This window comes from Ahaetulla prasina, chromosome 9, assembly GCF_028640845.1.
Source record: "Ahaetulla prasina isolate Xishuangbanna chromosome 9, ASM2864084v1, whole genome shotgun sequence".
In the NCBI taxonomy this organism is placed as follows: domain Eukaryota; kingdom Metazoa; phylum Chordata; class Lepidosauria; order Squamata; family Colubridae; genus Ahaetulla; species Ahaetulla prasina.
This window is the reverse complement of record NC_080547.1, coordinates 6,946,049-6,960,961: the sequence shown is the minus strand read 5'-3', so window position 1 is coordinate 6,960,961 and position 14,913 is coordinate 6,946,049. Positions and strand designations below refer to the sequence as shown.

Sequence of the window (14,913 nt, the reverse complement as noted above, 5' to 3'; positions counted from 1 at the left end):
GCCCTGGGCCTCTGTTGCATAAACAGACTTTGTTATCCTTTTCTTTCGATTCAAAAAAGTGGAACTTTTCAAATCCTTATCTGAAGAGGTCACGAGGATGTGCGCAATGCAATGCAAAGCAAAGCAAACCTAACCAAACCCCTTTGGAACTGAAATGAACTTTATGGCTGGTCCAGGAGAAGTTGGATGTCTTTATGAGCAATATTTAGACAGCTTCTGATAAAGAAGAGCTCCAGAGGACAACATTGCATGAGGAATATCCATAATGAGGCGGTGGATATATTTTATATTTGTGTGAGAATGTGCTGGGCAACCTCACAAGGGAGGTGTGCGAGTCGGGATTCATATTTCGAACACCGTTTTCTTGAGCACAGGGTTCTCCTCAGGGCCGCGTCAGAAGTCCGCTGTTGTTCACCCTGTTGAACCCAGGACTGTTGTGCAAGGTTTATCACCAACCGTATTGTGAAGTACACGGACAATACAACAGTAGTGGGCCTTATTCAGTATGACAACGAGGGTGCTTACTGTCGTGTCCCACTCCTCCGCTGACGGCCGGGTCAGGGAAATCCGAATCAGGTGTGCCTCTGCAGCTCTGCCAAAGTCCTAGCAAAGTTCTCAAGGCAGGCAGGAGACCAGAAAGTGATTTCAGCAAGATAAGGTAGACTTTGCCTGACTCAGAGAATGCCAGAAAGCAGATCCTTTATATAGGCCATGGGGTGTGGCTCCATGACTCAGCACTTATCCCGGCCTGCCCCTCCTTTCCTTCTGTTGATACCGCTTATCAATTCTCCTGAAGCGAGGGTCACTCCAGTCTGCAGCTGTTGGTAATTGACCTTCCTCAGGCTCACATGTTGTGGGGGAGGGGGAGGGGTCTAGTTGCTCCGTTTGCCTCGACATGGAGCCAGGGCTGGGGGCTGGAGGCGCTTCTTCTTCCTCAGCCTGTCTGGGCATGGAGCCAGGGCTGGGGCCGGGAGGCATGCTAGGACATTCCTCAGCGTTCGGAAGCAGATAAGAAGGCCCTGGCTGCGGGGAAAGCGGATGAGGCACAACATTTACTGTGCAGAAGTGGTATTCAGCCGGTTCGGACCAGTTTGGGCGAACCAGTAGTGGTAGTGGCGACTCCCACCCACGTGTGCGCAATCCTGTCCTATATTGCTGTGTTTTTGATGCCGCACACATGTCTGGACGGCACGTGTGAGCGAATTGCTGTGTCGTTTGATGTCATAGGCATGCGTGGACCACTCTCTCTCACACATTTCCGGTGCTCGGCGAACCGGTTGTTACAGTATGTGAAACCGACCTCTGTTACCGCAAAGAAATAGAAGGTTTGGTGAACTGTCCTGAAGGGTGCTTTTTCAGGAGGCAAGTGGACTTTCTGGTTTTTCTTTTGAAGACATTTTGCTTCTCATCCAAGAAGCTTCTTCAGCTCTTGACTGGATGGTGGGGAATGGAAGGTTTTCTGTTCCTTGCGGACAGCGGGACATTTGCGTCCTTTTAGAGGGTTGTTGACCAGCTGTCTGCAAGGAGTATAAATCCTTCCATTCCCCACCATCCAGTCAGATCTGAAGAAGCTTCTTGGATGAGAAATGAAACATCTTCAAAAGAAAAACAAGAAAGTCCGGTTGCCTCTTGAAAAAGCACCTTTGGGACAACCATGACCTGGATGACTGAGAATCTCTAAAGACGTTTGGTGAACTGGTGTAATAAAAACAGCTTCCTTTTAAACGTAGGACAAATTAAAGAGATTGTTGTCAATTTCTGAAAAGACAGGCACAGCCACACACCTCTCTGAATTAATGATTCACCTGTGGAGGTGGCTAGCAGCATCAAAGTTTCTGGGTGTTCAGCTAACGAGTAGGTTGGCTTGGTCGCTCAACAGCGAGACACTTAATGAAGCGGGCACAACGGCGCCTGCAATTTCTGTGTCACGTGACAAAAGGACAGCTTTCTCCCCCTGTCCTCACCACTTTCTATAAATGGACGATTGAAAGCATCCTGTCATACTGCATTACTGTCTAGTTTGGAAGCATTACTGCTTCGGACAGGAAGGCAATGCAGAGAGTGGTGAGGATGGCAGAAAAGATTATTGGCAGTTCACTCCCTTTTATTCAGGACTTGGCATATAAAGTGATATTTGAGCAGGGTCCGAAGGATTACGGTATCTGGGACGCTACACAATCCCCTCTGTGACTTGTTTTCCTTGTTACCTTCTGGGAGGGGGCTTCATGGTATCCAAAGCTGAACATCCAGATTGGGTCACAGTTTTGTTCCATACAGTATCAACTTTGTTCATGAGAGCTTGAAACTCTCAAGCTTTCTCTGTCCGCTATGTATTCAAGAGGAACAGTGATTAATATTTATATTGTGTATATATATATATATGAATGGGTATATATTAGGGTATAGGTACCGGCGGCCTCCCATCGACCAGTGCGACTCCCAGGGGGAGGGCCTTCTCTGTGGGGGCTCCAACCCTCTGGAACGAGCTACCACCAGGTATCCGCCAACTCCCTGATCTCCGGACCTTTCGACACGAGCTGAAAACGTTTCTGTTCCATCGCGCAGGACTGGCCTAATGGTTTTTAAATGGGGTTTTTTATTGGATTTTTATAGTTTCCAGCCAACTTTGAATTTTTGCCTTTTAAATTGGTTTTAATTTCTGTATCAATTGTTTTATTCTGGCTGTAAACTGCCCTGAGTCCTTTGGGAGAAGGGCGGTATAGAAATTTAATTAATTAATTAATTAATTAATTAATAGAAGTGCGTATGTGTGTATGTGTGTATGTAGCTAGATGGATGGATGGATGGATGAATAGATAGATGATTGATAGAGATAGATGGATGGATGGATGGATGGATGTATATAGCATGTGTATATGTGTGTTATGTATGTGTATGGGTAGATACTGTATATACTTTCCTTTGAAAGCAGGCAACAATTTCATTTTTAATGTGTGCCAGTGTGCTCACAGTAAAAAAAAACGACAATAAAGTTTATCTTATCTTAAAATGCCCATCACCAGAGGGTTACCAATTCATGGAATGAATATCACGATGGGCCCAGCTAAACATTTCCTACTCACTTACCCCAAGGAAAGCTAGAATGGCTGCTCCTTGCCATCTTTCCATGCATGTTGATGATGCTCTGAACCGGCCAATGTAATCTTTGGCCTTTGTTCTATGCAGGAAGAGCCTAACTTCACATGTAAGTGAGGTAAAGGAGCCCTTGTGGATTTTACCACGCCTACCCCGGCCATGCTCACTCCCCCACGCACACACCCGAGAGCAAACACAACCCTGATGCGGCCCTTAATGAAATTGAGTTTGAGCTGGAGAGGAGGTCGGGAGCTCACCCTGTCACATGGCACTCGGGTCTCGAACTTGGGCTGCCTGCTTTCCAGCCAACAAGGCCAGCGTCTTACCCGCTGAGCTACCGCGCCGCCTAACTTCATACGTGGGAATCATGAAAACCAATCAGTCACCCCAGCTGCTGCCTCTCAGGCTTTGCACTAGCCCCAGCGGTAAATCTTAACTCTCCAGACAGTAATGAGCCCATATCCATTCCAGGATTTTCCTTTCTATCAAGAGGTTCACAGGAACAGCATGGTTCAATGAATTCCTTCTTCTTTGCGAGCTAGAACAAAGCTAGATCACCAGAGAGCCACCTGCCTGCTGCATTGCAGAGGGATCGGAGCCCAGATCTCAACTCCTCGTGTTGGCGACCCGCCCCTCCATCTGACTTAAGAATGCCAAAAGACGCCACGATTGGATATGCAGGCACTCCACCACTTACAAAAGTTCATTTAGTGATCGTTCTTAGAATAATTTTATTGTCACTTGGAAGGTAATCGGCATACATTAAAATGAAATGTATATGTGGTACCTTGCTCAATAGTAGTACCTGTGAGAGGGATCTTGGAGTCCTAGTGGATAACCATTTAGATATGAGCCAGCAGTGTGCAGCAGCTGCTAAAAAAGCCAACACAGTTCTGGGCTGCATAAACAGAGGGATAGAATCAAGATCACGTGAAGTGTTAGTGCACTTTATAATGCCTTGGTAAGGCCACACTTGGAATATTGCATCCAATTTTGGTCGCCACGATGTAAAAAAGATGTTGAGACTCTAGAAAGAGTGCAGAGAAGAGCAACCAAGAGGATTAGGGGACTGGAGTCTAAAACATATAAAGAACAGTTGCAGGAACTGGATAGGTCTAGTTGAATGAAAAGAAGGACTAGGGGAGACATGATAGCAGTCTTCCAATATCTCAGGGGCTGCCACAAAGAAGAGGGAGTCGGGCTGTTCTCCAAAGCACCTGAGGGTAGAACAAGAAGCAACGGGTGGAAACTAATCAAGGAGAGAAGCAACCTAGAACTAAGGAGAAATTTCCTGACAGTTAGAACAATTAATAAGTGGAACGACTTGCCTGCAGAAGTTGTGAATGCTCCAACACTGGAAATTTTTAAGAAAATGTTGGATAACCATCTGACTGAGATGGTGTAGGGTTTCCCGTCTGGGCAGAGGGTTGGACTAGAAGGCCTCCAAGGTCCCTTCCAACTCTGTTGTTATATTATATTAAATATATACGTTGCATATAGCCCTCCAAGCAGGGGTGAAATCCAGGTTCTGATAGGTTCTGGAGAACCGGTAGCGAGAAATTTTGAGTAATTCCGAGAACCGGCAAATACTACCTCTGGCTGCTCCCAGAGTGGGGTGGGAATGGAGATTTTGCAATATCCTTCCCCTGGAGTGGGGAGGGAATGGAGATTTTGCTGTATCCTTCTCCTGCCACGCCCACCAAGCCACGCCCACCAAGCCACGCCACGCCCACAGAACCGGTACTAAAAAAAATTGAATTTCACAAGAGCCTCCAAGGGCCTTCACCTCTAATATAAACACAAACATACACATGACAAGATAAATATATAAATGCAAAATTATGCATGGACCCACATACTGTATATTATATGACACGGAGAACTAGAACACAGTTCTAGTTCGATGTTACCATAGCCCTGCAAAATGTGACTTACGACCGTTTTTCACACTTGCGACAGTGGTAGCATCGCCCTGGTCACATGATCAAAATTCAAAACCCCTGGAATCTGACGGCGGCCGTCTCCTGGGGAGGGGGTGTCATGTGATCCCCCTTTTGCGACCTTCTGGCAAGCAAAGTCAACGGGGAAACCGGATTCACTTAAAAGCCATGCGGCTAACAGCACCTGCAGTGATTCGCTTAACACCCGCGGAAAGGAAGGTCGTAAGATGGGGCAAAATTCACTTCACCAGTGTATCGCATAGCAACGGAAATTCTGTGGTCGTAACTCGAGGTCTACCTGTATTTAAAATGGCTTTTTCAAGGGTTACTGGAGGAATTTGAGTGCTTTCTCGAAATCCCATTATTTTTCCCATTTTCAATTCAGGTGATGTTTAGATTCTCCTTTTGTTGGCCTTCGGAAGAGCACTGGTCTGTGTCGACAACACAGTGTTGAGAAGCCACCTGCTCCTCCTTCATGGCATTACAAGTAGTCCTCGGTTTATGACCGTAGTGGAGCCCAGATGTTCTGTTGCTAAGCGAGATGGCCATTGAGCTCTGCCCCATTTTGCAATCTTTCTCGTCACGTTCATTAGGTGAATTGCCGCAGTGAAGTTACCGACGGTTGTTACGTGAATCTTGCCCCATTTTTACGACCTTCCTTGTCACCGTTGCTAAGTGGATCACTGCCACTTGATAAGTTAAGCGAATTTGGCTTCCTCATCAACTCTGCTCGTCAGAAGTTTGCAAAAGGGGATTGTGTGACCGTGGGACATCGTAACCGTCATAAATATGAGCTAGTCGCCAGCGGTCTGAATTACGCCCGTGGGATGCTACAACTGTCATAAGTGTGAAAAATGGTCGTAAGTTCCTTCTTTTCATTGCGGTTGTAACTTTGAACGGTCACTAAACAAATTATTGTAAATCAAGCATCACCCATATTATCCCATCTTGCCCTTTCCCCAGTCGTGGGATTCAAGTAATTGAACAACCGGTTCTCTGCCCTAATGATTTCTCGCAACAACCAGTTTGCCAAACTGCTCAGAAAGTTAACAACCGGTTCTCCCGAAATGGTGCGAACCGGCTGAATCCCACCACCGCCTTTCCCCCTCCTGCTGTTTTCTTCTTCGCGATCACCATTTTATTTCCCTCCAAGCTGGGGGGGGGATGCGTTTCATTTCAAAAGAATTAAATTCGTAACCGTGTGTCCCAACATCGGCTGATCTCTGTCCCGATTTTAAGTCCCTGGGTGACATTTAAAATAATGGAGAAGAGATTGTTCCTGTAGCATTGTCTTCTGCCCCCGTTTTATATTCCTCGACGCAAATGCCGTTGTTTATATTCTCAAGCTTGCAACGTTATCGTTCGAAAGTTTCTGATTTCAAGCAGGTCATTTCATGAAAGGTTGCCATGCCTGGAATTAAAAGCTCTAGATTTTTGGAATAAAAAAAGCAATTCACTCCCACTGAAATCAAAGACATTGAAGGAGATTTTTGTAAGCCAGGTTACTGTAAACCAGTTATTGTATTATTTTTAAAGGCACAAATGGAAACCCTCTTGAGAAAGGAAATAAAATAGTGAAAGGTGCATCTAGAAGGTGCCAAATACCAACAGTAAAACATTTTATATTGATTTCCTTTGTATTTTGCCGGTCTGGTTAGTTTATAATTTTTGTTCCAAATTGTTTCTAGATTGGCAAAAATATATCCAAAATTTAAAACCCAAGTGTTGGAAATGTAGACAAAAGCAAGGTACCTTCTTTCATACATAGTAGTTATGCTCCAAAACAAAAAAAAATATTGGATGAAAATACATAGTTGGATACAGAAAGTAACAGGCTTCCAGACAGAATACATACCAGAGCTGTTTCTTCTAGGAATGATGAAAACAAAATATTTATTTATTTATTTAATTCAATTTATATACCGCCCTTCTCTCGGAAGAACTCAGGGCGGTTTACAGCCAGAGTAAAAGCACAACTCAAAAAAGTTAAAAAACATTTAAAAACTACTTAAATTAAAGGCTGAAGAAATATAAGACTATAATAAAACCCCAATTAAAAACTTCATTAAGCCAGCCCTGCACGATGAAATAGAAAAGTCTTTAGCTCGTGGCGGAAGGTCCGGAGGTCAGGAAGTTGACGTATCCTCGGAGGCAGCTCATTCCAGAGGGCAGGAGCCCCCACAGAGATGGCTCTCCCCCTGGGGGTCGCCAGTCTACATTATTTGACCGACGGCATCCTGAGGAGACCCTCTCTATGGGAGCGCACGGGTCGATGGGAGGCTATTAGTAGCAGCAGGCAGTCTCGTAAATAACCCGGTTCTATGCCATGGAGCGCTTTAAAGGTGGTAACCAACACCTTGAATTGCACCCGGAAGACTACCGGAAGCCAGTGCAGCTCGCCCAGGACAGGTGTTATACGGGAAACTCGAATTGTTCCCACTATTACCCGCGCGGCCGCATTCTGAACCAGTTGGAGCCTCCAAGTGCTCTTCAGAGGGAGCCCCATGTAAAGAGCGTTACAGTAGCCCAGGCGGGAAGTGACGAGAGCGTGAGTGACCATGCATAAAGAATCCTGGTCCAGAAAGGGACACAACTGGCATATCAGGCGAACCTGATACCTGAAATATGAAAAAAAAAAACATATATTATTTTACATATGACAACGGCGACAAGATTGGCATTTGCACAATGTTGGAGAAGTTCAAATACACCCTCTGAAGAGTTCATAATTAGAAAAATATTGGATTGTGCCAAGAAGGACAAAATGACCCTTGAACTGAAAGGGAGGGATAGATTCGGATTTTTATGTAATATGGGAGAAATGGTATAATTGGGTTGAAAATAGGAAAAAAGGGGAAATAACAGATAGTAGAATTAGTAAGAATTAGAAATTCTAATTAGAATAGAATAGAATAGAATTTTTTTATTGGCCAAGTGTGATTGGACACACAAGGAATTTGTTTTGGTGCATAAGCTCTCAGTGTACATAAAAGAAAAGATACCTTCATCGAGGTACGACATTTACAACACAATTGATGTTCAATATATCAATATAAATCATAAGGATTGCCAGCAATGAAGTTACAGTCATACAGTCATAAGTGGAAGGAGATGAATGATGGGAACTATGAGAAGATTAATAGTAGTGCAGATTCAGTAAATAGTCTGACAGTGTTGAGTGAATTATTTGTTTAGCAGAGTGATGGCCTTCTGGAAAAAAACTGTTCTTGTGTCTAGTTGTTCTGGTGTGCAGGTCTCTATAGGGTCGTTTTGAGGGTAGGAGTTGAAACAGTTTATGTCCAGGATGTGAGGGATCTGTAAATATTTTCACGGCCCTCTTCTTGATTCGTGCAGTATACAGATCCTCAATGGAACCTCTAATTAGAATCAGTAATATAATCTAGTAAAATTATATAGAGTATAGGAGAACACTAATGGGATGATATGTGAATGGTCACAGTCATGCACAAGAGTTGAATGAAAATTGTTTAATTGTTAAAATTCAATAAAATTTATATTAAAAAAAATAGTGAAAGGTCCAATGATAGCATGGGCACAAAACGTAGGCGGTAGTATACTGCACGAATCAAGAAGAGGGCTGTGAAAATATTTGCAGATCCCTCGCATCCTGGACATAAACTGTTTCAACTCCTACCCTCAAAACGACACTATAGAGCACTGCACACCAGAACAACTAGACACAAGAACAGTTTTTTCCCGAAGGCCATCACTCTGCTAAACAAATAATTCCCTCAACACTGTCAGACTATTTACTGAATCTGCACTACTATTAATCGTTTCATAGTTCCCATCACCAATCTCTTTCCACTTATGACTGTATGACTATAACTTGTTGCTGGCAATCCTTATGATTTATATTGATATATTGACCATCAATTGTGTTGTAAATGTTGTACCTTGATGAACGAATCTTTTCTTTTATGTACACTGAGAGCATATGCACCAAGACAAATTCCTTGTGTGTCCAATCACACTTGGTCAATAAAATTCTATTCCATTCTATTCTATTCTAGTATAAATCTAGAGGAATGGGAAAAAGTATAGAACAAAAACTGTAAATTAACATTGTTGACTGCATATCAAGAAAATCTGTACAAAATGTTTTATAGGTGGCATTTAACCCCGGGGAGATTGTGTACAAAATGTACACAAAAATAAAACCGGACTGCTGGAAGTGTAAATATAAGGATGGAACATTTTATCACATGTGGTGGCAATGCCTCAAAGCGAAGAAATATTGGGAACAGATAAGGAGATGGTTACAGGAGATAACAGGAGAACAAATTGAATTTAAAGCTGAATTATTTTTATTAGGAATAATTAATCAATGATAATAGAATATAAAGAAGCAACTCCGATATATCGTCTTACACATAGTAACAGCGGCACGAATTGTTTATGCTCGATGTTGGAAACTTGAAAATATTCCAGCTAATGAGATGATTATACATAAGATATCAGAATGTGCCGAGATGTATAAGCTCACGTTAGAAATGAAAGGCAAGGAAGAAACAGAATTTTATGAGGTGTGGGATAAGTAGTATAATTAGTTAGAACAGAGAAACCAAAATGTATAGAAATAAGTATAAATAACTAAAAAAAATGTTTATTGTTATATAAATTGGAAAAATGGAAAATTAAAATTATCTACCACACAGCTGCTTGCAATTACTGCAAGTTCAAGTCCCACCAGGCCCAAGGTTGACTCAGCCTTCCATCCTTTATAAGGTAGGTAAAATGAGGACCCAGATTGTTGCGGGCAATAAGTTGACTTTGTATATAATATACAAATGGATGAAGACTATTGCTTAACACATTGTAAACCGCCCTGAGTCTTCGGAGAAGGGCGGGATATAAATTCAAATTTTTTAAAAATAAAATAAAAAAAAGAGAGAGAGAGAGGAATAAAATGCTTGGTCTGGACATCCCTTCCAGATTTTTTTTTAAAAAAAACCTAATTAAATTCACAGCACCATAGCTGCAGAAATTACTTTGCTGTTTTCTGAAGGAATATCTAGAAAACAGGAGAGTGGTTTTCTAGAGGGAGATTATCTTTGCTGCTGCAACGAGAGACCATTTGGTGATAGGCTTGTCTATTTTTTTTATTATTTATTTATTTGTCAATCATATATAAGAGAACAGGTAAAAAGGTATAAACATAATTTGGATCCATATTAGGACAGGGATGGTAGGCCCCGCAGATGCACTTATGCATGCCCCTTACAGACCTCTTAGGAATGGGGTGAGGTCAACAGTAGACAGTTTTAAGCTTAAAGTTTTGGGGGTTGAGGGAAGAAACCACAGTCAGGTAGTGCATTCCAGGCATTAACCACTCTGTTTCTGAAGTCGTATTTTCTGCAATCGAGTTTGGAGCGGTTTACCTTGAGTTTGCATCTATTATTTGCTCGTGTATTCTTGTGGTTGAAGCTGAAGTAGTCGTTGACAGGTAGGACATTGTGGTAGATAATTTTAGGTACTATGCTTAGGTCAGACTGAAGTCAGCGTAGTTCTAAGTTGTCTAAGCCCAAAATTTGGAGTCTGGTGGCATAAGGTATTTTATTGCAAGCAGAGCTATTATATTAATTTGGTTTCTCCTGCTGGAGAAACGAAGCATGCTGGGATGCTGGAATACAGAGCCAAGAATCTTTGGCGGGGTGAATTAAAAAACAACAAGAAGATTCATGTAGAAGCCTGTCTTGTTTTGGAAGGCCACAAGACAAGGGCGTGTTAAGGTTTGTCCTGGAAAACGTGTCCTTCATCTCCACCCTCCATCATGTCATCCAGAAAAGTCCTAGAAAAACTTAAGGAAGGAATAGTTCCATGCGCTGGTTTCAATACAAATTCCTTGTGTGTCCAATCACACTTGGCCAATAAAAATTCTATTCTATTTTATTCTATTCTATATCAAAACCAGAATTGCTATTTCAAATGCGAATCTCCACCTCTAAACTCAAACGTGCATCTTATAAATGATATAATATTCATGCAGATGATATCGGCACAACCATGGGAAACAAACCAAGGCTCCACTGAGCCTTGCAATGGACGTGTGGACACCTTAATCCCAGGATTTTCGCCCATGGTCTATGCTAGCTAGAACTTCTGTGTTTTCTTGGTTTTCTTTTTTCCTTTGAAAACGTTTTGCTTCTCCGCCGGGAAGCTTCTTCAGTTCTGAGAACCGAAACGTTTTCAAAGAGGGGGAGAAACCAAGAAAGTCCAATGGCCTTCCGGAAAAATCATCTTTGAGACAACCACGACCTGGATAATTGAGAATCTCCTTAGCCATACTGAGAATGAAGGAGGAGATGCCACCGCTGAGGACATCCTTATTTTTTTTTATTTATTTATTTACATTTATATCCCGCCCTTCCCCAAAGACTCAGGGCGGCTTACAGTGTATAAGGCAATAGTCTCATTCTATTTGTATATTTACAAAGTCAACTTATTGCCCCCCCCAACAATCTGGGTCCTCATTTTACCTACCTTATAAAGGATGGAAGGCTGAGTCAACCTTGGGCCGGGCTTGAACCTGCAGTAATTGCAGGCTGCTGTGTTCTAATAACAGGCTTCTTTACAGCCTGAGCTACCATGGCCCCTGTTATCACTGTTGGCCATGGTTGGTTAGCTGGGACAGCCAGACAATGATGGGCCTGTGCGTTCAAGGACTTCCTACAGGTCTGCTCACACAGAAGACATTCTGTGGACAATGCGACCCCTCTCGCAGGTTTTCTGTTGATGGAATTGAGGCTGAAAGGGAAGACCAAAATGAAATTCAATGTAGAGAAAAGTAAAGTTTTACACTTAGGCAAGAATAACCAAAACCACACATACAGATTGGGGAAAACCAGGCTTAATAGCAGTGACTGTGAGAGGGATCTTGGAGTCTTGGTGGACAACCAGCTAATTATGAGCCAGCAGTGTGCAGTGGCAGCCAAAAAAGCCAATGCAATCCTAAATTGCATTCACAGAGGGATACAATCAAAATCAAGTGAGGTATTAATACCACTCTAAGGCTAAGACTAAGACTAAGACTAGAATAATGCATCCAGTTTTGGTCACCAAACTATAAAAAAGATGTTGAGACTCTAGAGAAAGTGCAGAGAAGAGCAACCAGAATGATTAGGGGACTGGAGGCTAAAACATACAATGATCGGTTGCAGGAACTGGACATGACTAGTCTAGTGAAGAGAAGGACCAGGGGAGACAGGATAGCGTCTTCCAATACTTGAGGGGCTGCCACAGAGAGGAGGAATGGGGGGGTGAAGCTATTTTCCAAAGCACCTGAAGGGCAGACAAGGAATAATGGATGGAAACTAGTCAAGGAGAGATTCAACCTGGAAATAAGGAGACATTTTCTGACAGTGAGAAAAATCAACCCATGGAATAGAGGTTGCCTTCAGAAATTGTGGGAGCTTCATCCCTGGAAGCTTTCAAGAAGAGACTGGGCTGCCATCTGTCAGAAATGGTGTAGGGTCTCCTGCTTGGGCGGGGGGGGGGGTGTTGGACTAGATGACCTACAAGGTCCTTTCCAACTCTATGAATCTGTTTTTAAAAAACCACTTTCTCAAGATTGTCCACCTTTCCCTTTGCAGAACTGAAAGAAGGGACCAAACGTTTCTCCATGGCGGGAGTGTCCAACTATACAACGCTGACCTTGGCTGACCGCAAAGGACTACTCTACGTTGGTGCCCGTGAAGCCATATTTGCCTTAAGCATCAGCACCATGGAAATGGAGGAAGCGGTAAGTAGAAAAATGAATGGCTTTGGAGCAGGGGTGAAATCTACTTACCTTCCCTACTGGTTAGGAAGTGCGCGTGAGCGCTCCGCTCATACACGCTCCATTGTCCCGTCCGATTTTTGACCCTCTGCATATGCACAGGAGGTTTTGCACATGCGCAGAGGGTTAAAAACCAGGAAGTAATGACGTCCGGGCGGGGGGTGGAGCCTTGCATTGCCGCCGCTACAGGTTTACCAAACCACATGCAGCTGCCGCTACCAGTTCGTGCGAGCCGGACAGAACCGGCATGATTTCATCACTGGTTTGGACTCTGGACCTCCTGCTTTCCAGTCTGGAGCTTCTGTTTCCAGCAGTGGATCATCTAAGGAGATCCTAAACCAGGTCTGAAACACGGACTTCTTTCTCTCCGCCGGTTCCGCAAAACCTCAGCAAATGAAATTCCGTTTAGTTCTGACTTTTGTAATGTTTCAAACCCATCGCGAGTCGGTCCCGAAGGGTCGTGATGAGTTTGAAACATTACAACAGTCAGAACTAAACGGAATTTCATTTGCTGAGTCGTTCATTTGCGATAGATCAGACACGACTTCGCAACTACCGTATTTTTCAAAGTATAAGACGCACCTTTTTCCCCCCAAAAAAGAGGGTGAAAATCTGGATGCGTCTTATACTCTGAATGTAGCTCCGCCCAGCTTCTCAAATGGAGGTTTCAGAGGCTGAAAAAAGTATTAGAAATGGAGCTTCACGGAGCTTAGAAAAAAAGCTCAAATGGAGCTTCAGAGGCTTTTTTTTCTGAAGTTCTGTTTTGGAGGCTTTCAGAGGCAGAAAAAAAAAGCAAGGCACAGAGCTCACAACCAAGGAACCTGTTGCTAAAATTCACAGCTGATTGGGGGTATTCCGGGAGGCCGATCCACCTGCCAATTGGCTTTTTTCTTATTTTCCTCCCAAAAAACTAAGGTGGGTCTTATACTCCGGTGCGTCTTATACTCCGAAAAATACGGTAACGACAACAACAACAATATTTCAAACACGGAACCCAGGTCCCTTAAAGACTAAGCATCCACATTTAATCCCACGTGCTGGCTTTTGTCTCTTTTAATCTTGTTTTTGGATGGCCTGGTGGGTTTCAAACCCACCAATTTCTTTGGTTTATGGGTTCGGTGCCTGGTGCGCGCCTACAAAACGCTTCGCTCTGTAAGCCAAAGGTAAAAGATATACGAGAGACAGGTGGATTTGGACTTGTGAGGGATGATCCTGCTGGCTGTTTTTAATTCCCGATTAAATAAATAGGATCTGCCTGTAGCGTGGTCATTAATGGAAGGGCAGATCCCTTTGGGGTTTATGGGCACTAAATCAGTCTTCCTCCACATCAACACTGGCAGCTCAACCCAAGACTGGTGAGAAAGGGTGGGGCAACCTTCAAATGCTGTTGCTCAGCGGGTAATTAAAGAGGAATAATTGTTCTTTTGCAGATACTTTGGGAGGCTCCAGCGGAGAGAAAAGCAGAATGCATCCAAAAAGGCAGAAGTAATCAGGTAAGCACTTTCTGAAAACACCCCATTTGGTTTTTCCCTTCTGTAGAATTCCCTTAAACGTTAGAACGTCGAAAAACGGAGTTGGAAGGGACCTTGGAGGTCCTCTAGTCCAACCCCCAGACCCTATAGGGATCATGGTACTGGTGAGTACATGATGACAGGGACGGGGTGGCTCAGTGGCTAAGACGCTGAGCTTTGTCAATCGAGAGGTTGGCAGTTCAGCTGTTTGAATCCCTAGCGCCGCCGCGTAACGGGGTGAGCTCCCGTGACTTGTCCCAGCTTCTGCCAACCTAGCAGTTCGAAAGCACATAAAAGAAAAAGGCAAGTAGAAAAAATAGGGACCACCTTTGGTGGGAAGGGAACAGCGTTCCGTGCGCCTTTGGCGTTGAGTCATGCCGGCCGCACGACCACGGAGACGTCTTCGGACAGCGCTGGCTCTTCGGCTTTGAAACGGCCAATCCCAACCCATAGACCAAACCCCTGCTCCCTTCTAGCACTGATAATATTGCCTAATTGGGTAATGAAACATCTGCAAGAAAACCACCAAGGTCGGAGAACACCAAGGACCCCACCGGTTCAATTCTGA

The 14,913-nt window shown here is 43.7% G+C and overlaps 1 protein-coding gene across 2 annotated transcripts in view; it reads left to right on the top strand.

The window, feature by feature from the left end:
- Window positions 1–14,913, top strand: part of SEMA4C (semaphorin 4C) — a 118,044-nt gene that overhangs the window by 65,084 nt on the left and 38,047 nt on the right. For both annotated transcript variants that reach the window (XM_058194213.1, XM_058194214.1), the window contains exons 3-4: window positions 12,650–12,798; window positions 14,265–14,327. In XM_058194213.1, coding sequence (XP_058050196.1) covers window positions 12,650–12,798; window positions 14,265–14,327 — 212 coding nt within the window. The remainder of the gene's footprint in view (window positions 1–12,649; window positions 12,799–14,264; window positions 14,328–14,913) is intronic.